The sequence below is a fragment of the Taudactylus pleione genome, unplaced genomic scaffold, assembly GCF_031769625.1.
Source record: "Taudactylus pleione unplaced genomic scaffold, aTauple2 ptg000711l, whole genome shotgun sequence".
NCBI lineage: Eukaryota > Metazoa > Chordata > Amphibia > Anura > Myobatrachidae > Taudactylus > Taudactylus pleione.
The window spans coordinates 9,887,149-9,913,076 of record NW_028285113.1 but is presented as its reverse complement, the minus strand read 5'-3'; the positions used below and the strand labels follow the sequence as shown (position 1 = coordinate 9,913,076).

At 45.6% G+C, this 25,928-nt stretch overlaps 1 protein-coding gene across 2 annotated transcripts in view; it reads left to right on the top strand.

Annotated features, from left to right (window-relative positions):
- Positions 1–6,650: 6,650 nt before the first annotated feature.
- Positions 6,651–25,928, top strand: part of MSANTD4 (Myb/SANT DNA binding domain containing 4 with coiled-coils) — a 45,069-nt gene continuing 25,791 nt past the window's right edge. Inside the window, exons 1-2 of one of the 2 annotated variants that reach the window (XM_088456743.1) lie at positions 6,651–7,003; positions 23,826–24,425. In XM_088456743.1, coding sequence (XP_088312869.1) covers positions 23,946–24,425 — 480 coding nt within the window. In that variant the 5' untranslated portion in view covers positions 6,651–7,003; positions 23,826–23,945. Of the gene's footprint in view, positions 7,004–7,145; positions 7,341–23,825; positions 24,426–25,928 lie in introns of those variants that run through there. The other variant, XM_088456744.1, reaches the window with a different exon arrangement.

The window sequence follows — 25,928 nt, the reverse complement described above, 5'->3', positions numbered from 1 at the left end:
GAGGATGCAAGTAAAGGGAAGTGGGTGGTATTATGTAGTGCTGGGCGTCTGAATATTCTGCTGTGATTGCCGTGCGTATGCATTCATTAGCATATTCTAGCAGCGGCCGATTGTGTGCGTCCGCATCCGTGCGTCCCTTGCTGAATCAGACCCACAGTCACTTGCTCTATCACCACATTTGCACTATGGGCCTTTCTCTAAGGCCCCCGCAAGTTTGCATGCGGACGCAACTATCGATTTTTAGCAAACTGCGCATGCGCCATGGGGCTCTCAAACGTTTCTCTGTGACCACTAAATAGGCATTTCTGGGTGACAACAATGCAAACGGATGCAGGAGAATCTTTTTCCAGGAGATGACGTGCGCAAGCAGGGTCGTAGAGAGGCCCACGTACAGAGGGGACGTGGCCTAATTGCAGGAGGTGTGGCCACGCCCCCTTGAACAAAAAAAATAAAATTAAACACTGCGTGCCGCGGAGGGGGGCGCTGTGAGCCCCTCAGCCCGGCACAAAGCCAGGGGGGGCGCGATCAGTGTGATCACTCCCCCCACTGGCATAGGAGAATGCTGTGGCCAGTGGAGTAAATAACGCCCCCGCAGACCCCGAGGTGGCTTGGGGGCGCGGAGGCTTGTGTGGCACGGTTGCGAGGGGGCTGCAGATTCCATGCGGACTAGCCGTCCGCATGAAATCTGCTGAAAATGGCCCTCCAAAAATGGCCTCCGCCAGGAGGAGACATATGCTAGAGGTCCTACTGGCAATGAGCATGGAGCCCCTGGCAACGGGTATTGAACACCTGACAACAAGCTTGAAACCCCTGGCAACAAGTATGTAACCCAGAGACCCCGTGCATCTAGCAAGAAACCCCTTGTAATGAGCATAAAACCCCTGACAACGAGCATGAGACCCCTGACAAGCAGGTAATTTAAAAGTAATTAGAAGCCTTACTGTGGGGCATAAAATGGTGACAGGGGGCAAATATGTAAGTGGCACTTTGGTAATAAGCATTACAGTGTGTGGCATAATGTGTAATGGGCATTATGGTGTGTGGAATAATGTGTAAGGGGCATTATGGTGTGTGGCATAATGGGTAAGGGGCATTACTACAAGAGGGAAAAATACTGTAAACTGTCTATGGGGGTGGGAGCACATTTTTTACTTTTGCACTGGGAGATAAATTGCGTATAAATGGTCCTGTAATTATTTTACCAAAATGCTGTGTGTGTGGGGGGGGGGGCGAAAGAGACATTTTTGGCAGGGGGGAGCAAAATTTATAGTTACACCACTGGCTGTGGCTGCTGTGTGGGAGAGAGAAGGGAGGGGGGGTGGCGTCGGGCCCCTCAGGAAGCCTGGGTCCGGGTAAACAGTACCCGCTCCCCCTCCCTCTCGGCGCCCCTGTGCGCAACTGGGCGTCCTATGAATGGCTGGTGGGCGTCTGCAAACACAAAGTGATCGCACGCTAAGACATAGTGGGCGTGCTACTGCCTTGCCGTACGATCACCTGCCTTGCTGGGTGTGCGTTCGATTTGCATACGCTGGGAGCAAGCGAAAGCATCTAGCGAGCGGGTCTGGATGAGCTCCTAAGTGCGTTCCATTCCAGACACCATTTTTCTTCATGTCAGCTCCATGATCTCATTCCCTGATGAGAATAGCCATGATACTGTATATCATCGGTAATAATGATTCCTGTGCATACCATTATATTGCTATGTGGATTCCATAAGTAACAGACTTGAGCAAAATAGAACATGCACCGACATGATACACACACATGTACAAATGCTATATCATAGAGATTTCCACTTTCAGGGAGAGGGCAGAATATGATTAGACAAATATTAATGAAATAATTTATGATATGTCAAAAGATGCTAGAGAATCTGTACAAATTGTTATTCCCTTTTTTGCTGTCTTGAAAAGCATTTGAACTTATTAGCATCTCTGCTGCACCAAGGTTTAAGCACCCTATAGAGCAGGGGTAGGCAATAAACGGCCCTCCAGCTGCTGATGAACTACACATCCCAGCATGCACTGAAACAGTTTTAGCATAGCCAAATAGCAAAGCTGTGGCAGGGCCTGCTGGGATGTGTAGTTCTACAACAGCTGGGTTGCCGCTTACTGCCCATCACTGCTGTAGAGAGATGTAAATTTGTTACAACAAATTAGCAGTGGCTGCTTTCCAACTTCCATTGTAGCGAATGGAGAAGGGAGTGAATATGAGAGCCCAAACTCACTTAATAGACATCAGCTAAATATCCAGCTCACATGTAGATAGGTTGTAAACAGTTTTAATGTAGACTTCTTTTTCTAACATGGAGCAGAACATCATTGTGTGGATTCCCCTTTAAATTGATCTTTACAATTTAAAGAACTTCTCAAGCACTGACATTGCATACTGTAACCTGCAGTCTCCAGCATCCCTTCCACCCAAATCCCGACACTGGAAGCCCGACAGCAGAAAATCCAGATGCCGGCTGGTAAGTATAGTTAACCCTCCCCTCTCCCCCCCAACCCTCCCTTGGGGGTGCCTAACTCTAAGACTCCGGGGGTGGTGCCTAACCCTAAGTCCCCCCAGGTGGTGCCTAGCCCTAATCCCCCCTTCCCCTAGCCCAGGGGTGGGGAACCTTTTTTCTGCCGAGGGCCATTTTGATATATATAACCTTATTCGCGGGCTCGTTGCAGGCCACACCCCCTCCGTGTGATGTCACACAGGCACGGGGCCACAATCGCCAGTGATTACAGCAATGCCTGGAGCATCCTGAGGATGCTCCGGGGAGCTGTAAGGGCAGCCGTGTGACCGTCTGAAGCATCCTAAGGACACTCCAAGCAGCACTGCTGCATAGATTCTGGCCGCAGGGTGCCATTATAGGCACCCTGCTATCCAGATGAGGCTAACAGAAAAAAGCTCCAAGGGCCAGACCAAATGATTCCGGGGACCTGAGGTTCCCCATCCCTGCCCTAGCCTAACCCTCCCGGGGGGATGCCTAACCCTAAGTTCCCCAAGGGGTGCCTAAACCTAACCCTCCCCCACCTCCCCCCATGGCTAACAGATCTCGACGCCCCGCTTACCTACGTTCAGTATGCCGGGCATCAGGATTTTGGCGTCGGGCTAATGATAGGCGTTGGTATTTAGACGCCTATCTTTAGTCCTATGCCGGGCTTTCAGTGTTGGCATTCTGGTGGTCGGTATTCCGCCCGCCGGCATCCTGACTACATCCCCTTTCACTTGGCTTTATACCTTCAGCATCTCATTTGGGAGGTGATTTGTCAACACAAGGATGCAGAGCAGGACGTCTCTAAAAGATTTTGGGCAAAAACTTTGTAGAAGGGACATCTTCTGCCACAGCATTCGTCATGTCAACAGAGGGAGTGTGTCCTGTTCCTCATCATCAAGTCATTAATCCTGATACTGTGTATTATCAATAACACCTCCATATCATGCCCTTTATCAATCTCTCAAATCATTATGTCTCTGGGAAAGGCCTATTTTGCCACCCTGCCAGGGGTTTTACAGATTGCTGTTACAGACCATACCTACTGGTGCAGCTTGGCCACCAGATCCCCAAATGAAATGGTGACCATCAACGGCTCCACCACCATTGATCAATGGTTTTAAACCATCAAACAGAAATCATCGATGGTGAGCCATCAATGGTTTGTGTTTTGCTCATGTGCAGTCGGCAGCTGCTCAAGTGCAAAATGCATTTGTGCTTCACAATCGAGCTCAGCTATCAATATTATAGCATCAATGGCAAAAAAAACCCTCACCATCAGCCTCTGGCCATCAATAGATAGTAAACCATTGGTGGTCGTTGGCCAACCCTACACAATTGTCAACCAATGTGGCACTCCCAATTATAGGAGAGCAGCCACTTCTGCCACCAGGTTTCTTCACCAGTACCTGTAATCGCTTGCTTCTGGGTGGGGTGTACCTGCTACAAAGATTCTGGTTGCTGTAGCTGGAACCTCCTGACTGCTTACTTTGGATCAGGACTTCGACGCATAACACTGGGCTCAGCACAAGACAAATAGTGGATTGATTAGGTTTTAGCCATTGTCTGTTTGTCACAGTAAACACAGCGGGTATAGGCGACTCACAGGAGCAGAGCAGGATCTTAGTAGTAGTGATAATAGCTTTTTAAATAAGTGATACACACACCAACACTTAGAGATGGAGATGCTATACAAACCACCACAATGTCAATCAGGCAGAGGCATTCAAGGGCTAGAGTGCGTGTTAGCAGGAGCCATTCTACACACTCGCAGAATGGGTCCTGCGGATGTGCAGATTCCCGGTAATCGCGAATCTGCGTTCAGCAGTGAACTTGCGTGCACTGCTGAATTAGCCCGAGTGACAAAATAAGTGGATCCCAGGGACCCTTCAATTTAAAAATATGGGGTCCTACCTGACCATTTCTGGGTCCCATCATAATTTTTGCTTTAGAGCTCCCCATATGCCCCTCAGACCTCCCCACATGCCACCACACATCCCCACATGAATGCCCATCTGATACCTCGCATCAGACCTCCCCACATGCCCCTTAAATGCATGTTTAATGCCTCCATGATCCTTCATGTGATATGACTTGTCTGTACACAAAACCCATAGTGCATAAGGCACTGGCATATTTATCAAAGAATATGGAAAGAAGAGATACCGAGGACCAGTTAAGAAAAATCGCAGGCAGCATTGTGATTTTAGGATCGATCCGATTGATACATCAAGTCTCCTAGGTTGATCTGGAAATTGTGAAATATTGTGTGTGACGATCGATCTTCATGGGGGAAAGAAAATATGGAACCATTGCCTATCCCTAATAACAGTAAGCGTCAGTGACTCAGGGCCTGATTCAGACCCACTCGCGAGCGGCTGTCCGCTCGCAAGTGGGTCGATGGTGCGCATGCGCGAGACGCGACGAGCGAAGGACTTTCCTTCGCTCGTAGTGTCTGATCAAAGGGGGCGTGCTGTCGATGGTGGGCGTGCCGCCCAGACGGAGGCGTTCCCAAAGGAACGCCTACCGTCAGAAGCCGGCCCCACTGACATCACTAGTGATGTCAGTGGGAGTGATTTTGGCTCTGATAGAGCCAAAATCACTCCTGGCCTTGCGGTTGAGAAACTCAACCGCAGGCTTCTGCTCGCAGTGGCGATGGTCGCGATGGTCAAGACCATCACGACCATCATCCTGCACGCTCGTATATGCTGTGGGTGGTGACCCACAGCTATACGAGCGTCCAGGAGGACGCTCCATATTTATGGAGGTGGGCCCTGATTCAGAGCGAGCGCTCTGGTCAGAGCGTCCGGCTCTGAATCAGGGCCTCAGTGTCCTGTTAGAGAAAACAGGCAGTGCTGAGTAGGGGGGGGGAGTGCGCACTGGAGAGAAGGATAGAGCAGGGTAAGGGACAGGTAGTGAGAGCCTTGCCCATGAGGGCTTATAGTCTAGGGTAGTGGTTCCCAAACTCGGCCCTCAAGGTACTCTAAAAGTCCAGTTTTTTAGGATATCCATGCTTAAGCACAGGTGACCTAATTATACCTCAGTCAGTTTGAGTATAACATCTGTGCACAAACATATACTTAAAACGAGGACTGTCGGGGTGCCGAGGACAGAGGGGCTGATTCAGCAAGGATCGATATATGAAATCGGCTGATTGTTGCGTTCTGCGCATGCAGTGCACGTGCGCGAACACTCCACTGCGATTGGGACTATGCAGACCCATCGCAGAGTGATTGACAGGAAATACAGTTTGGGGGAGGTGACGAAAGGGGTGGTCAGCGAAACGCAGCCGTGCCAGTGCGGTTTAATGCCGTTGCAGGGGCGTGCATAAATTTGCCTCTGCGATGCCGTACACAGCTTGGGCTTTCACTGTGTGCGATGAATTTAGCGATTCCTGAGTAAGGTCAGAGCTTGTGCACGTGTGCGTGAGGCTCCGATTGTACTCAGTGTTACCGATGGTTTTGCTAAGTATTACGGATGTGTGTAAGGTAAAGTGGGCGTCCTTATGTGAGGCTGCGTATGGCATTGCGATTGCAGTCATTAGCATGTCTTCGCAGTCAGACTGCATGCGTAATCGCTATTGCGATCACAATAGCGATCCTTGCTGAATCAGGCCCACTGTTTGCTAAACCCTGGTCTTGAGGAAGAGCCTAGTGAATATCCTAAGGGGTGGGACTGTGTTGACAGCACCCATTACAATAACCCCATCTATTCATGGCTGGAAAATCCAATCTTCAGTAGACAGTGCCTTGAAACAGTGTAATGATAAATGTGTATTGCAGCACTGCAACGATTTTAGCTGCACTAATCCTCTCCCTAAAAAATCTTTGTAAATTGCAGTGTGACATGAACATGTTGCAACTGATATTTTAGAAGTGAGCTAACAAGTGCCAAAATGAAAGTCAGTGGCATCACCACACTGGAATAATATAATAATAATGATCTGATACAATCATGGTGGTTATTTCTCCCATTGCTCAGGGTTGCAGTGGAGCAGCTGCTTGCCAGGAGTGTTACACACAGGACAACAGCTGTGCTGGCTCAAACAGAGTATCCTGTATGTAGCTGCTGCACAAAGAGCCAGTGATACAGTTGCAGCCCCTGTATGTGTGTGTGTTAGTATAGCCATTACTTTAGTATTCACCTTGTTCTTTGTGCATGCAGCCTCCCCTTTGTGTCTGCCTTACACAGACCCATGATTCCCTCACCCCTCTCTTCTCATCCTCTCCCTACTTGTAGTAGTCTCTCCTTGTGAGAGGTCTGTCCTCCTCCCTCCTCCTCCTCCTCCCAATGCCAGCCATTGCACTGCTGCCTGTCTCCCAGCCCTCTCCTCCTCTGTAGCTGCTGTGTGGCTCAGCCCCAGACCCCCCCTTCTCCCAGCCAGCTCTGGTGCCTAGCAGTGCCCCCCACCCCCTTGTTGCTGCCATTATCTGGGGCTGGGCATCCCCCTTAGCTCTGAGGGATTAATCCTACTCAGCGCACTGCGTCTCTGGGGGAAGCGCAGCGCAGACCCTGCAGGTAAGTGCAACTTTTTTGTCGCACCTTCTGCTCCCTGCACCGATCACATCTTGGCCTGTATGTGTTCTTTTGGCAGTTTCCCTTTGCTCCATTCCGCCATATTGCCTGCTAGGCAGAGCTCAGTTCTTCTCTGCTTTGCACAGTGAGTGGATCATGTCGGTGATACAACAGTGTGTAGGGGGAAGGAGCTGGCAGCAGCAGCAGCAGCACACTGCTGGGCTTGCAGTAACACAGATCATGCACATTGCACACAAAGCCGAATACTGCAGAGCTAAGCAACTCTTAGAATATAGAGCTTTATACTCCTATTTAGCTGACTTTACTACAGCATCTTATAGTAAGTTAAACCTAAATAGCACAACTATACTTTGCATGCCATTGTCATGTCCTATTTGCAAACAGGCTTCACACATGTACATTGCATTCTCCTTGGATTTATTTTTATTTCATTTTATTATTTTTTTTTTTTTACACAGGGTTTTCTGCAATGAGTACATTACATGTGACTGCTGTGGTTGCAGCTATTGTATTTACACATCGTTCTGATTATTCTGTATATCCTAGTTGCAGACAGGCTTCACGTGTACATTGCATTTGTCTTGTTTTTTCTAATATTACATAGGAGTTTCTGCAATGAGTACATTACATATGACTGCAGTGGTTGCAGCTATTGTATTTACACACAGCTCTGGGTATTCTGCCTGCCTGCTGCACAGGTCCTTCCTGCATACTGTGCTGTTTGTTGTACAGGATAACACACATGATGATATGTGTATTATTTACAATCCTTTGTGTCTGCTACAATGTCTGGTGTCTGTAATAGACCAGATGTAACATTTTAGTAAGGTATGGGAATTGCACTGGGAACAAGGCTCTTTTAAGTCAATTTTGCTCTTCTAGTGATCTTTAAGGCTTTATAAGTAGATTGTGTTTTCTGTATGGTTTTGGAGGTTTGTAGATTATACACATAGATGGCCGTTTAACTATTAGTTTACACACCATGGCTATTAGTCATGCAGACCATGCATCAAGCACAGTGCAGGGTTTTAGCCGTAACCCCCTTGAATAAGGAGTATTGTGATGTCTAGTATTATATTGTGTTGGTCATCTGAATTACTAGTGATTTTATCTTTTCACATCAGTTGCAAATGTGTTGTTTAGTAAAACAGAGGATACTACATAGTAACAAGATACAAAAAAAAATCAAAAACAAATATAGGTGTAACCAATGACGTATTGAGTAGAAACCTGTAGAAATAGACTAATAGATGAATTGGGAATCTTTAACTTATGTGACGACACTACTGTAAAGGTTTGATATAATTTCCTAATGGCCATAATTAGGCTGTGCTAGCTGCAACGCAGCAGAGAAATATGTAGATTGCACCGTGTGAGATCTGTCGTATTTTGAATTAATATGGCAAAACATGGAATGACCGTTATAATTAGAATTTTCATTTATTTACGTTAAATGTAATACAATACAATGGTGTGGACAGAGCAATTAAAATCTATTCCATCACAAATCCACTTTCTGCTGTAAATATCTTGGTGTTGTTGACCTTAAATAAAATGGCCAGACTGATTTTGATTAGTTAGTTTACACAATTCAATCAAATTGGTCAATCTATGTACAATGTAGTAGCTCTTCAAAGCTCTACACCTATTGGATCAGACATCATCAGTTTTTATGGAACAGTGCCTGTATTGGTAACAAACCTGCTATGTAGTTTGTACATCAGCATCGCTAACATTATCCCATATTTCCTGAATTTTAATCTTTACCTCTATTTGGCTACAAACTAAAATGCACAATTTAGTGTAACGAAGGGTGACGTTGCCAGCATTCCAACATCTAACCATTTGTACATTGTGGGCATCACCTGCAGATCGTTCTAAGTTGAATCACCCCAAGTATTGCAAATGTTGAGAGACTACTAAACCTAAAATAATATTATTATTATCTATGAAGCGCCAGCATATTCTGCAGCACTGCACAATATTGGGCCTGATTCAAAGATTTTATGGAACTTTGATTTTCATGCAAATCTCTGATACTATACTTCTCCATGCATGCACAGGAGCCATGTCGGCCATGCGCTGATCTGGTCCTGCGACGTCATTTGTAGTGTCCCGAGAGCCACAGCATGATGTTGGTGGAGCTTGGGAGTGGCAACGGGGAGCGTTCCAGAAAATGGGGGGGGGGGGGGGGATTCATTGGCCCCTGAGGGTTAAAATTGCTAACAAGAGACAGAGAGAGACTTTTTTTTTTTCCTCTTTTTTTGCAATTTTGATACTTTCTTATTTATTTATTAACAGTTCTTATATAGTACAGCATATTCCGTTGCGCTTTACAATTGGAAAGATAAATAGAACAATAATGGGTAATATCACACAGATATATAGGTAGGAAGGCCCTGCTCGCAAGCTTACAATCTATAGGGAAATAGGCATTGATACACAAGGATAGGTGCTATATATTGCATTATTGGTCCAGCCAGAATGGAGAGTTTCTTGGTGGGCTGCATGATCCAGTCACACAGGAATGTTGGCCAAATATCAGGAGGATGTGAAAGAAAGACAATGAGTGAGGTTATGTGCGGACTGTGAAAGGGGATGTAATTAGATATGGAAGCCATGAAGGTTATGTGGGCGATTCTGGAATCTGATAAGCTTGCCTGAAGAGATGAGTTTTCAGGGACCGCTTGAAGGATTGGAGACTAGAGGAAAGTCTTATTGTGCGTGGTAAGGCATTCCATAGAGTGGGTGCAGCCCGAAGAAAGTACTGTAACCGTGAGTGGGAGCAAGTAATGCGTGGGGATGAGACTCTGATGCACCACCAACAGTATGATTAAGTAGCTGATGTCTATATGTATTGATAAATTGTTGGTTACTTTATAATTGTTTTGATTATATTGCTTTGTTCGGACTGTTAATTCCCCTCTTTTTGTAACCTGAGAGTTACACAGATGTTCTATGGCCGACCCGATGTTCATGCAGGGAATCCGATGCTGCTTTTTCGGAAGCAGCCATTGGATCACAGAACCTGGCAATGGGGGTGCCTTTTAGCACAAGACGCCTCCTGCAGCTTTTATATATTTTATATATGGGTACAGAGATGCAGCGACTGTTTTTACCGTAAGTTTTTGAGTCAGACCCATTGTCAGGATGTATTGCAAATAAATTACATACTAGTAACAAGCACTGAAACAAGAGGTACAGCAAACTCTGCCAAATGGGATTACAATCTAAGGACACATACACACTGGGGTTTTACATGCTTTTTTTTATTAATTCAAAAAATTCTAGTAAAACTGTATAACAAATGAGTTTGATATGCCTTATTACTAGAGATGTGGGGTTCGGTTTTACACGGATCTCAAAAACGGCATCATATTGGCAATCCGGCTGTCAAGTGTTTTGGATAGCCAATAAGAGAAATCCGAACTAATCCGAACTTGCGATAATTTGGCGATAAGAACCGAATAAAACCAAACCCGCACATCTCTAGTCATTACTAACGTTTTAGAGCTCTTTAAAGGAAATCAAAACATTGACTCTGAAACAGTGTTTTATAGCATCAGATCCATTAAAATGAGGAGTTATTAAAAAGGAATGTAAAGCTGTGTATCCACTAGCAGATAGTGGAACGACAGTACGATTACAACATTGTATTCGTACAGTTGTTCCTCTTCTCCTGCAGTGCCTACACTGAACGATATGTCGTTCAGTGTAGGCACCCTCCCTCATCCCTGGACATGGTCAATATGTCGTTATCGTCAGATTGACCAGCATGTTCAGGCGATGATTGATGTCGTAAACGACCAGCGGGAGCGTGCATCGCTGGTCGTTTTCTACAGTTTCATGCCCGATTCATGAACGATTAGTGAGCGATTGCATGATAACGATATCGTTATCATTCATTTTAATCGGCAAGTGGATACGCAGCTTAAGACGCATTTAGAGATTACTGGGGTATACAGGGGTAAAGGATAAGATATCGAATGAGCCATGACTTGTGTGGGGAAAGGAGGAGTTTTACTGACAGATACAATTGAAAATAAAGCAGGTGTTCCCCAGAAAATAGGGAACCGCGTTCAAAGAGCTGGATCAAAACCAATAAGAGAAATAACAGATAGGAGATTCAATCGATCAATAAAATTCTTTAATTACAGTAGATGAACACCATCTAGCAAGATAATTTACAAGGAGGACAGGATTACACAAGTATTCAGAAAGGGAGGTATTCCATTTCGGCAATGTCTGTGAAGTGCCATCGTAACACCATCATAATAGTAGGTACTTCTTGACCAACAACACCACCACCAATTATCCATAGCAGCCTATAGGGGTAACTGGCAATGTTTGCACAATCCCCTAGATTGTAAGCTCCTAGAAGCAGGGTCCTCCTCCCCACTGTCTCACAGCCTTCTTCTCTATCACTTCTATGACAGCCTTCACCTTCAGAGCTGTACTGTGTATGGAGAATTGTGTTGCTAATTGTTACTTGTGTTCTGTTTATATTTTGGTTACTGTATTGTAATGTAATGTTCTGTGTACCATTTACTGTATGTACGGTGCTGCGGACCACTTGTGGCGCCCTATAAATAAAATGTAATAATAATGTTGGGCTGCCATATTTTACAGTGATGTGTGCAGCTGCATATTGTGGAGAACTGAATATGGTCCATAGACAGTAGATCTAGAAGTACAATTTTGCACATAGACCTGTTCTAGACAGGATTGAAAAAAAAATACATTTGGGTTCAGGTAAAACATTAGGAAACACATAACAATAGAAAAGCAAGTCATTTAAAAATTATACCAAATATATATATAAAAAAGCATGGTTTAGTAAAATAAATGTGTTTATAGTCTAGTTAGGGGACCAGTTAAAGTGGGTATGTCAAACAAAGACTTGCGCCAGTATGTAATAGGGAAATGTCCAGTTTTCAATAGAATATTAGCTCCCTGTTATTCATGCACCCACAGACATGATGGAGGGTCACAGAAACCATCCGCTTGAGAATCTTTTACCTCAGAAATCTTTGTGCAAATTTGGGTAGCATGAGAAAGGAGATAATAAATAAACATTGTGCATGTATCGTTCTTGCCAACAGTAACTTCTGTGAAAAACAAATATATATATATATACAACACATATGCTTTACGCTCATAATTTAAGATACAATAATCGAAATGCATGGATGTGATATGGATATAATGAGATAGATTCACGGTGGACAGCAGTTCAATTCCACCATGTCTTTTAATGTTTGTTTGTATTGTCCATAGTTGATAAAGTTTTTTTCAATGTTAGTGAGTAGTGTGTATTCTGTTGACCGGGTGATGTGACGGCCTCAGTAACGTCAGCGTCAGGTGAGGCGGACCGAGCGGGAGCCGGAAGCAGAGCCGCGGGGTGACCGATACGCGAGGTGTGACACTAATGGTGTGTACACACTGGGCGATAAAGTGGACGACTGAACGATAACGATATCGTTAATGATAACGTTCAGCGGCTGTGCTCAATGTCATGAACGACATTGAACGATATCGTTAATGATATCGTTCAGCGGCTGTGCTCAATGTCATGAACGACATTGAGCACAGCCTGCCGGGGACAACACTACACGATATCGCTCAGGGAGCATATCGTGTAGTGTGTACCCACCATAAGGGTATTTAAGGTAAGGTTGGTTGTACTGTACTTGTATGTCCTGATGACGAATTTACAATAAACTCGAAACGATGACCCAGCGACTGGCTCTTGGCATCTTATTGCGTACATGAAAAGACCGGAGAGTGACACTTACCACTACTGCTATTTATATATATATATATATATATATATATATATATAATGGCAGGGGCTTATTAAGAGAGGACTGTGCACTCCATCAGGTCCGGCAGTGCACTGAGCACAGCAGACTCCAGGTACCAGAGTAGACTGGCTGCGCAAAACACCAGGAAAATGGCCGCGGCTGCCATTTTCTAGGCAATTTGTACAGCGATGCTACAGCTGGAGAGGTTAGTATTTAATAAATGAGTACAGGGTATTTGCACCGCACACCCTGCACCCATTATAGATGTGCCCCTGTACAGAGAGTGAGGGACAAAGAAACTTGAGATTGGCGCTTGCTCCGTGCCTTCCCTTGAGAGGAATCTTCTCCACATGCTGGTAAAGAGATAAGTCGGCACTCGCAGGCTGGTGTGCAAATGACATCGCCCTCTGTCTGTCTCAGAGGAAACTATGTGGACGACTTCTGCGGGAGCCGGAGGATGGAAAGCAGAAGTTATGTGGTACATACTCAGGGGCTGGCTGGCAACTTTCAGCCTGGGGGGCAAACACAAGCAAGTGGCCCCAGCTTTTCTACCACTACATTGTAAAGCACTCTGGAGCTAGTTGGCCCCGTTAGGGTAACACCATCTCCATGTTACCAGATGGTGACTGTAATTAGGAAGAGGTACAGCATACAAGCAGTTTCTATCGATTTAGAATGCAGTGTTTTCACTGAGCTAAGTGGAATACGTCCGTGCCCCGCTGTGGCACTCCTTTACGGTGAAACGATGGCGCAGCGCATGCGCAACAGACCAAATGGTGGCCATCTTGGATTGAAGCCTCCCATATGGAACTATGGGGGTCATTCAGACCCACTCGCGAGCGGCAGTGCGCTCGCAAGTGGGTCGATGGTCCCCACTGCGCATGCGCACGACGGAGGGAGCTCCATCGTGCGCATGCGCGAGACCCGGCGAGCGAAGGACTTTCCATCGCTCCCGGTCTCGCACTAAAGGGGGCGTGCTGTCGATGTTGATTGACAGCACGCCCCCTTTGGTGGGCGTGCCGGGGGCGTGCCTGCCAGACGGAGGCGTTCCCATGGGAACGCCTACCGTCTGAAGCCGGCCCCACTGACATCACTAGTGATGTCATTGGGAGTGATTTTGGCTCTGATAGAGCCAAAATCACTCCAGGGCTTGTGGTTGAGAAACCCGACCACAGGGTTTCACTCGCAAGTCCGATGGTCGCGATGGTCAAGACCATCGCGACCATCTTGTTGCACGCTCGTATATGCTGTGGGTGGTGACCCACAGCTATACGAGCGTCCAGGAGGACGCTCCATATTAATGGAGGAGGGCCCTGATTCAGAGCGGGCGCTCTGGTCAGAGCGTCCGGCTCTGAATCAGGGCCTATGTGGAGATTGCACAGTAGCACATTACTAGGACTACATCAATGTACAGCATAATGTACAGCCAGAGGCAGAATTATTGGAGACAATGGAGTCGGTCACCTCCATTTGCCAGTTTCAAAGGGGGCACCCCTACCTCCTCCATTGCCTCTGGTGCACTCCAGTCTGTGCGTCAGACACAGCGGCAGCATGACTTTCCTTGCTCCTGGAGGTTTGGTACTAAGTGTGTAGCAGACCTCCAGGAATGAGGAAAGTCACCCTGCCGCTGTGCAGCGCTGCTCATGTAAGAGGCTAGTGCACAGTCTGGAGCAAGGCATCGGGCGGCTCTCAACATCAGCCGCACCTTCTGGCTCATTAAAATTATTCACAGCCGATCCGTCAGTGCTGGACAGCTTTTGGACACCAGGAGCAGCTTCTATGTCAGGGGTTTGGTTATTACACAAAGGAGTACAGAAAAGTCACAGGTAGAGAAGGAGGTACATTTTGGACAGTGGATCAGGAAACTTGGGGACATAAAACATAGGAGCAAGGAAATGTGCACATAGACGAAACAAAGGAAATAAGAGGGTACCATGCATTTGAGAACAGCATATTTAGGTGCCTATTTATCAAAAAGTTTTATTATGCGCAATGCATTTTAAAACTCGTTGCATATGATAAAGGTGCTCCAGCCAATCAGCTCCTAACTTTCATCTGTTTTTACAGTTGGGAGCGGATTGGCTTGGGCACCATTTATCATATGCTGCGCATGATAAAACTCATTGATAAATGGGTCCCATAATTGGTACCTACCATTAGCATAGCTTAAGAAGTCTGCCTCATGTTGGGTGATCCCATAGACCAATGGGATCACCCAGCAATGTCGCAACATGCAGCTTCCTATTGGTCAGCGGCCTCGAACACCCCTACCCCAAGCTGATAGCATATTTTCCAGAATCAGATAATAGAAAGAAGAGCATCAATTGATTTCTTAAGTAACTTGTGGATTCTCTCACAATAACGCTAATGGGCTGGATTTAGATAACCTCCAAAAAAATTACAAATCTGTTAATTAGCAGACCTTTGCTTATGCAATCTATAGTGGGCCTGTTCCATAAATTAAATTTGTAATTTGTTGGCAATATTGCCCCCTTAAAGTACAGCACTGCGTGACATGATGGCGCTTTAGAAATACAGTGTACTGGTAGGTTTATTGACTACTGACAGAATTAACCATAGCAGGGCCACAACTAGGGGGGGGGGGGGCTGGAGGTGCACGTGCACCGATTGCACTGCTGCACCCACCGCCAGTGTCCTCCAGCCCTGCATCGCAGGGATGCTCCAAGCTGGACGCCCGCTGAGATTTTATTACCAGCGGGCGCCCGGCTCCTTCCCTGCAGCGCCGCGATAGCCGGAGGCTGGAGTTCTCTCCTGAACTCCAGCTTCCGGCTCTCCCCACTGGCACTATGGGAGTCTCTCCCATAGTTCCGAGGAGCAGCCGGGCAGATCGGACGGCGACGGACGCAGGAGCAGGTTTAAGGTAAGTATTGTTTTTTTTTTTTTTGTGTAAGCGGCACTACAGGGGCATTACTATGGGGGTATTGCCATATGGGCACTACTACAGGGGCATTACTATATGGGCACTACTACAGGGGCATTACTATATGGGCACATTACTATATGGGCAATACTACAGGGGCATTACCTCACAGGGCATTACTATAGGGGCACTGCTGCAGGGGGCATTACTATGGGGGAATTACCGGGGGGGGGGGGCGCGCCAAATTACTGTCTTGCCCCGGGTGACCAAAATCCTAGTTTAGGCCCTGACCATAGTTAACGAAAATAGGCAGAATAACCTGTGCGCCCACTTCAGTCACAAGAGTCCAAACAGGTTTACCACACCATATACACTCCAATAAAATACAGGATGGCCACCAAGCGCTGGTATCTGTTTCTATGCTCAAAAATGAGAAAAAAGGTTTCGCACATGGATTATATTACCATATGGACATGTTGATGTTAGAACCAGCGTGATAACTCATCTAATCTAGGTTAGTGATGTTCTCCAAAAGGTATCTTTAGTCGTCCAAGAAACTCTCAACCATATATTCATGATATCCTGGTACAAGTCATGACGTTATACAGAGGATATCTTAAATATTCACTCGGATGGAGCAGGTATGTTCACTAACCAGGAGAAAGAACCTCCAAATATATAAACACAGAGGGAATGCTCCTCATAGTGATAAAAAGTATACCAAATATTTTATTGCAGAATTAAATCGACAACAGCAGGCTGCGAAGTTACCATGCTGTTGTTTTAATTCTGCAATAAAACATTCAGAGGTTTTTTCTCCTGGTTGTCGAAGAATACATAGATAGATAGATAGATAGATAGATAGATAGATAGATAGGAGAGAGATAGAGAGATATGAGATAGATGACTCCATGACTCCTAATTAGAGATGAGCGGTTCGGATTCTGTGGAATCCGAACCGCTCCGAACATTGGGGATCCGAGTCCACCCGAACCCTGTTCGGGTGTTCACCGCCTGACTCAGATCCCCGTTCGGGGCCGAACAGCGGCCGCCTGATGTCGGATTCTCACTAGAGAATCCGACATCAGGGCTCCTATTGTGTAGGGCAGAGCGCTGTGATAGCGCTCTGCCCTACACAGACACAAACACACAGCCGCCGCCAGCAGCAGCTGTGTGTTTGTTACAGCAGCCAATGAGAGTCACACAGACTCTCATTGGCTGCTGTACGGAGGGAGCCGGCTGGAGCTCACACATGAGCTCCGTCTTCCGGCTCCCTCCTCAGCGTGTGACAGCAGAGCGGACGGCGCAGGAGCGGGGATACAAGTTTTTATTTATTTTTTACTTGTGTAAGGGCCGGGGGCGCTACTGGGGGGGTGGTCTGCTACTGGGGAGGTCTGCTACTGGGGGTGCGGGGGGGCCATACTACAGGGGGGGGCCATACTACTGGGGGGGGGCACACTACTGGGGGGCCCGCTACTGGGGGGGGCCATACTACTGGGGGGGGCCATACTACTGGGGGGGGGCATGCTACTGGGGGGGCATACTACTGGGGGGGCCTGCTAATGGGGGGCATACTACTGGGGGGGCCTGCTAATGGGGGGCATACTACTGGGGGCACTGCATAGGGGACCCTACTACTAAGGGGACTGCATAGGGTGCACCACTGCTGGGGGCATTGTGTAAGGGACACCACTACTGTGGGCATTGTGTAAAAGGGGCACTACTGTGTGTTGTAACATAAATAAGAGACACTACTTTATGGTGTAATGTGAATCAGGCCCTATGTGCGGTGTAATGTGAATAAGATTGTGCACTGTGACTCCTTGGGCCGTAGCCCACTATGTAAACAAGTACTGTGACTCTGCTGGCCGTACCCCACTGGGTGGGTGCACTACTTTTCATTTCTGCCACTGCTGTGTGGCAATGTGTCATAGATGTGCTTTATACTGTGGTGTCTGTGTCGTTGTGCCGCTGCTTTGTCGCTTAGTAACCAGTCGGCTCACTGCAACCTTTGGCCAATAATGTTGAAAACAATATTATAAGCTGTGATATGGTCTAAATTGACTGGAAATTAATGTTAATGAGGTTAATAATACTCTAGGAAGAAAAAAAAGACCAATTTATGTGATTTTAGCTTTTTTTGTCAATTTTTGTAAAAAAAATCCAAATCCAGTCACCGCAGTTTGGCAAATCCAAATCCAATGCCGAATTAGAACCAAATCCAAATCCGGCAAAAGTGGTCCGGCGCACATCCCTACTCCTAATATACTACTGTACTTATAATTTACAGCAAGTGGTGTATTATCCCATACAGCATATACAGCACTGATCGACATGTGGTTATTTTACCGCTGGTCGGGATGCTGGCCGTCGGAATCTCGACCGGGACGAAAGATAGGCGGCAAAATCCTGATGTCTTTCTTTAGCCTGACGACGAAATCCGGACAGCCGGCATCCTGAACGAAAGCAAGCGGGGCGCTATAAGGTGTTAGCCGTGGGGGAGGAAGGGTTAGGTTTAGGGACCACAGGGGGAGATTAGGTTTAGGCACCCCCGGGGAGGTTTAGGGTTAGGCTACGGAGAGGGGGGATTAAGGTTAGGCACCCCTGGGAGGAGATTAGGGATAGGCACCCCCTTGGGAGGGTTAGGTTTAGGGTGCGGGAAGGGGAGGTTAGTGTTAGGCATCCCTCAGGGAGGGTTAGAGTTAAGCACTCCAGAGGAGGGTTCGGTTAGGGTGTGGGAAGGGGGGGTTAGGCACCCCTGGGTGGAGGTTAAGGTTAGGCACCCCCTGGAGGCTGTTAGGATTAAGGGGACAAGGGGTAGGGTTAGGCTACTTACACCCATGTTGGCATCTTCATTGTTCGCGCTTCCGGTGTGAAACTGTGGCTATTCAGGCGCAGGGATTTCACACCCAACCCCACTAATCACCAAAGTTATGAAAACAGTAACATACTTAAACCAGTCAAAATATATAAGGTGAGTGCTATTATAAAAGAAAGGGCTAATCAGATGATGTTGGAGCCAAAAAAGGTTTATATTTATAGTTTATACAGATGTATACATTAGACCAAAAAAAGAGAGACAATCTTAAGAGAAGGGACAGCAGAATATGAGTATGCCTATTCCCACCTATTATGCCTATTCCCATTCCTACTATGAGTTTCTGGTTGTATTTATAAGATCATCAGGAAATACAGTAATAGTTTACCAGTGAAGAAAAACGAGTAATCTCTGGCAGCAGAACCCCATTCACTGTGCGGACCATACATGCTCCCTCTGCTCTGCATGAATCGTCATCACCTGTATTACTACTGAGGATAGTGGTGGTGATTAAGTACAGAAACAGGTAATAAACGACTAGTTCCATGAGACCTTTATATGTTGGAGTCTCTCCAGGACTACATAGAGCAAGTACCTGCTGCTCCTTCCTGTGCACAGCGGTGGTGAGTTTCTCATTATTTTTCAGTGCCCGACAGTCAGTGAGTCTATTCAGGTTGCCAGGTGTGAAAGAACGGGGGCGGAGCTTTGGAAGGTCTGGGGGCGGAGCTTCAAGCAACCCTGCGGTGGGCGGGGCTTAAGCCGATGGTGGGGAACCCGCGATTCAATGCTTCAGGCAGTCAAATGGTGAAAAGATGGGCCGGGCTTAGGTTGGACTGCTGTTGGTGGGTGATAGGATTTTTTTTTCCTGTCTATACTACTGTAGACTGTATATGCACTACAGAGTGCAGTAACGGTCCTAGTGCTGCACAATTATACCGGCCCGGGGGGCAGATGGCACCCTGCCCCCCGGCCCAGCCCGCCACTGTACATACTGTATGCAATTTCCACATATTTTAAGGGTAGAATTGAATAATCATTAGGCCCTTCAATTTCTTGTTTTACCCCTTATGAATATCAGCTATGTTACATGTGGGCCATTCCATGTGTCAGAATGAGACGTTTTGGTAAATTTAAAATTAAGTCCCATTCCATGAATAAGGTTGAATAATGAATCTAGAACTTTCTTTCTTTTATCATAAATCAGTTAAAATCCGTCGCTGGATTGCAGACATTTGACATGTTAAATGTCCGCGATTTGTCAATTTTTTGATCACGATATTCAAATCGCCGAAATCCAACATGTTGGATTTCTGCGATCCTGCGATGTCGGGTTACAGCATCGCGGCAATCCGTCGCTAATGTATGGGGCCCATCAGACAAAATACAAAATCCTCCCAAGATAACATATCATCAAACTTCCGTGAAATTAGACCGGGCTGAAAGATAGAAACATAGAGTTTGATGGCATATAAGAACCACTTGGCCCATCTAGTCTGCACCTTTTCATTTATCCTTCTGGGAACTTCCACCCTATTTGCTCCTTATGTCTCTCTTAAGCATATCCTTATGTCTATCCCAAGCGGGTTTAAATTGTTCCACCATTTTAGCTTCAACCACCTCTGATGGGAGGCTATTCCACTTATGCACTACCCTTTCTGTGAAGTAATTTTTTCTCAAATTTCCTCTGAGCCTACCTCCCTCCAGTCTCAGTGCATGTCCTCGTGTTCTTGTACATCTCTTCCTCTGAAGAATGCTTCCCTCCTGTCCCTTGTTAAAACCCTTCATGTATTTGAAAGTTTCTATCATGTCCCCCCTTTCCCTTCTCTGCTCCAAACTTTACATATTAAGATCTTTTAATCTTTCTGGGTAAGTTCTGTGCTGTAGGCCATGCACCATTTTAGTTGCCCTTCTTTGTACAGTCTCTAATGTGTCTATATCCTTCTGGAGATGTGGCCTCCAGAACTGAACGCAGTATTCTAGATGAGGCCGTACTAATGACGTATACAGTGGTATTATCACTTCTTTTTTCCTGCTACTGATTTCTCACCCTATGCAACCAATCATCTGACTTGCCTTCTTCATTGCTTTGGTGCATTGCTTGCCTGCCTTCAAGTCATCTGAAATGGTGACTCGTAAATCCCTTTCCTCCTCTGTATTTTCCAATATAGTGTCCCTGAGGATCGAGGTTGGGAATCACTGCTTTAGGTTATTGAGACCTAAGTGCATGGTTAAGCATTTTTTGGCATTAAACTGTAGTTGCCATGTACTTGCCCATTCCTCTAGTCTAACCCAGATAGTCATTCATTTGTTCTACCCCTCCTGGTGTGTCTACCCTGTTGCATACTTTTGTGTCACCTGCAAAAAGGCATAGGTTCCCTTCAATACCATTTGCAATATTACCAACATAGATATTAAAATGCACTAGCCCAAGTACAGATCCCTGGGGTACTCCACTGGTAACATTTCCCTACAACTCTCTGCTTTCTATCCTGCAACCAAAATTTTATCCATTCAACTGGGCTCTGATTTTTCCTGCACAGAGTAAGCAGACCCAATAGTTTAATAATGTATGAATATAAATATTTGTGCATTTGTTCTTGATACTAAAGAAAAAACAATTGTTTTGGTGACTGAGTGGGACATCCAGTGTGACGGAAAGGGACGTGCATTTTCATTGTCTAATGTAGCATAAATGTAAGTCACACAGTTAATTATTTTATACATATTAGTAGTAAATGTACAAAAATGTATATTACCATTGAGGGGGTTGGGTGCGGGATACCGACTCTCGAATTCTGAAGCTGGCATCCCGACAGGGTTAGGACACCAACACCTGTCAGCAAGTTTCCTAACCCTTTCCCTAACCCTACACCTGAACCTAACCCTCCGTCCCCACAGCCTAAACCTAATCCCCCCCGCCTGCAGCCTAAACCTAACCTTCACCCCCCTCCCGCAGCCTAATCCTAACCTCCACACCACAGCCTAACCCTAACCATCCCCATAACCCCTATACTTATCATCAAGATGCCGGTGCCGGGATTCTGCCTGGTGTCAGGATTTCGGTACTGGCATTCTAAGCGTCGGCGTCCCGACCGCCGGAATTTAAACTACATTCCATTCTTGAGTCATAACAAACCTTTTACACTTCCTCTTGAAATACTGCTATTCACATGTATTTGTTTCCAACAGTAATTGGCTTCTGGATTAGCATTTCTAGAAATACTAAAGTTGCTACATATTTCTTCACCGGGGGATGGGTACGGCATACCTGCGATCGGGATTCCGGCGATCAGAATCACAACCCTGGCATCCCGACCAGCTTAAAATACCGACGCATCCAGATAAGTAAGCCTAACCTAACCCCTAACCCTCTATCTCCGCAGCCTAAACCTAACCTCCCCCCTCCCCCCCGCAGCCTAAACCTAACCCCTAGTGCCTAACCCTATCCCCTAAGCCCAGATCCCGGCGGTTGGGATGTAGGCGCCGGTATTCTGATAAGTGTCAGGATTCCGGCGTCAGAATTCTGAACACCGGAATCCCAGCACTCGGGATAATGACCACATCCCCTTCATCAATACAGGACACACTGATGTTTTTTACACCAAATTTAGCTTGAAAAAGCTGTGATTTTGCAAATTTATTTTTTGTCAGTTTGGTTTCACCTTCTATGGAATGGCCCAACTCATTGTATCATCAAAGACATTAATAAAAATGTGACAATATATTTATTAGGTAACTATGGAGTCTATTTACTAAGCAGTGTTAGGAGACAGAGTGAAAAGTGATAAGAAAGTGATAAGGTGCCAGCCAATCAGCTCCCAACTGTCATCTCACAGGCTGTGTTTTAAAAATGACAGTTGGGAGCTGATTGGCTTGCACCTTATCACTTTTCACTCTGTCTCCTAACACTGCTTAGTAAATAGACCCCTATGTCATTTTTCTTTTTGCACCGTAGATTTATTTTGTGTCTAGAATCTTGTAGACTAGCTTTATATGATTTTGAATTCTCCAATGATTGATTTTGTCTCTCTCTCTTACAAGCAGTTTGGTTGTATTTTAGCACTTACAGCAATGGCCACTTCCTTGGAAAACTTTATTATAGCATCTTTTATTTTACTAACATAACTGGGACAAATCTCTGTTACACTTGATGATGTATTGTCTCCTTAGTTCGCTGTTCCTGCTCTCCACCTATCAATCCCCACCCTCAGAGCCGTACCTAGACTTTTTGGTGCCCTGTGCCAGAAAGAGCATTGGCGCCCCCATCATTTTTCAAAGGGACATAATGCACCCAAAAAAGGGCCATGGCTTCATGGGGAAGGGCCAGGGAAGAGATAGGAGAGGCCAGGAGATGCTGGGGATGACATAAGAGGAAGCTACAAGCAAGAATGATAATAAACAGAAACTTGACAGGCCCAAACGGCGCCCCCTGACCTGTGGTGCCCTGTGCGATGGTACCGGCTGCACTACCCTAGCTACGGCCCTGCCCACCCTGTCAGAGATTTACATTATACTTTGTTATATGTTGCAGTTCTGCATTACTGCTGTCTGTATATTAAGCCATACTGACCAATGGTCAGAGTGAGCCAAGTTCTGTCTCACAGACACAGATTGCTTCCTTGAGTATAGGTTCCCAAAGTGATTTCTTGAGAGTTGCCGAATGCAAGCAATACAGAATGACACTGCACCTGGCTCTTGTAATCATGCGCAGAATGAGTCCTGCGCAGACGCAAAAAATTGGAGATGTACAGTCATCATCGGATGAATGTACATCTCTGAATCAAGCCCTTAGTTGGAAATTGACGCGCACTTGCACAGATTGAGAGCCATGACACTACTATAGAGGGATGTAGTACGCATCCCGGCGTGCGGGATGCCGAAGCTCTAAATACCGGTGGCAAAATCCCGACAACAGTATCACGACCGCCGGTATCCTGAAGGTAAGTATTGTTAGTTAGTGGGAGAGTTAGGGTGCGGGTTAGGGTTAGGCAGCGGAGAGGGGGAGGTTAGGCTTAGGCACTAGGGGAGAGGTTAGGTTTAGGCATCGGGGAGGGAGAGCTAGGGTAGGAGTTAGGGTTAGACTTACCTTGTTTCCTTATGGGTGTCGGGTTTCTGACTGTTGGCATGTCGCTGTCTGTATTCTGACCAGCGGCATCTCCACCACCAGCAATCCATACCCAACCCACCATAGACACTGTAAATGAAGGGCGCACTATAAGGACATGCTACAAAAATCACACATGGTTTCCAATTCTCACCATTATTTTATATTTAACAAGGTGTTTCTCTTTCTGTCTCCAGAATTCTCTAGGAAAAGCAAATACTTTATCCGTAAACCTGGCAAAATTCGGCAGGAAGAAGCAGTTGCCGCAGATCTTTCCATCTAGGACTCATCTTGGCATTTCTGCTGATGCCAAAAAAATGACCTTGCAGCCTTCAATGCTCAAGCAGCTAAAGAGGAAGAGGAAAAGTAACTTCAGTGTCCAGGAAACGCAGACTTTGCTAACAGAGATAAAAAAGAGGAGAGATGTCATCTTCTCCAAACAACTCAACACCACAATTAATGAAATGAAACGCAAAGCCTGGGAAGAAATAGCCGAGTGCGTCAACGCACTGGGGGAAGGTGAGCAGAGGACAGGAACCGAGGTTAAACGAAGGTATCTTGACTGGAGGTCCCTCATTAAAAGAAAGAGCCTGAATTCTGATGTGAAACTGGGAAGTTCTGCAATGCACCTGCCACTGTCTGATCTGGACTCTATAATTGACGACACGGATGAGAAACCAAGTGTGTTAACGAGCGAGTCCAATTTGGATTGGAAAAATGGGCCAGATATGCGAGAAGCAAACGACTCGATGACCGAAATCAAAGTTGAAGAGGATGAGGAACCTCAGAGTTTTGAAGTAAGAAATAGTTTCCATCTGTCTTTTATCACATACTATTTCCTGAGCATCCATCATTTCCTATTTTGAATCGTAAATATAACACAGTACTTGGTCACAAGCATCCATCATTTTAATTGTGGACCATTTCGCTCACGCCCATCTGGACAGACCCACTGTGTATCAGTGGGAATTTTATGTTTCTTATTTTTATCTTTTTGCTGTTTCTGAGGGGAGATATGTCAGAGGGACACGAGGTTAGTTCTCAAAATGATCATTTACGGCCTGTACTAGTTCTAAAATAAAAGGTATCAATGGCAGAATAGTTGGATGGTCTAGGGTGGTTTTAGTGTATAGTTGAAGTTCCAATGTTTGATATCTTGGCCTGTTCCTAAAACAGTGCTATGAGTAGATGTTCTACCTTCTTTTGTTCTATGTAGTACATCATAGTAATTGAATTATTTTGGCTATACAATAAAAATTGGAGACAGAGCAATTGTGATGTTGCATGGGCTCTTAGTGTGTGCACCTGTTGCTATCATACACAGGATGCAGCCATTTTGTGGGCTGAGAATGGAGCCTATTAATCCACTAGTAAACTGTACTAGTACTGTTCTTTAGCATTGGATCAACCCACAAAATGGCTGCCGTTACTGTCGCCTACAAATTTGCTTCACTGTTCCTAGTATAGTAATACCCACAAACTGGCTTCCTCTAAAGAGTGTTGGTCACAAATGCATGGTTAAAGATCATTTGGTAAGATCATCAGGCTGGAAAATTTGATGGTAGAACATTGCTGATCATCACATAATATGGGACGTTTAAGGGGTCTATTTACTATGCCTTGGATGGAGATAAAGCTCCTAACTGCCACGTCAGAGGCTATGTGTTTGAAAAATGACAGTTAGGAGCTGATTGGCTGATACTTTATCTCCATTCACTTTATCTCCATCCAAGGCTTAGTAAATAGACATGTCAGTTAAAGCCGTATATTAGAGTGTTAATTGTGAGCTATTTTCAATGTTGTTTTGCTGTGACAGAGCAAATGGCTAACTTTTTCTGAGATATAAGCAATATTTTGCATGGAAAATACAGGTTTGCAGTGATGCCAGAAAGGAGTTAGATAGTTTTGTGGATAATTCTTGATATTCTGTATGACTGATGTTTAATTTATTAAAAAAAAAAAAAAATCGATACTGTAGCAGCCTCTACTAATATAATTAAAACCACAATAATATAAACATCTATTTGTATAATAAATTGTGGCCGTATGTTTAACTAAAGAGTGGTTGAAAACTACTATGAAAATAAATCCTAATTTTCAATTCTGAAATTAGAATACAATTATTTTTAATTGTGAACCATTTGGAGGAGTTTTGAGGGTAAATTGATCATTTTAAATCTCAAACTCATGGATTAAAGGAACTCTTCCGTTTTGAATGTCCCCGTCGCCCCTTTTTCTCCTGTCCCCATGAAGCTACTCCTTCAATTTAGACCTACTAGAGTGCTTCTTCCTGTGAGTTC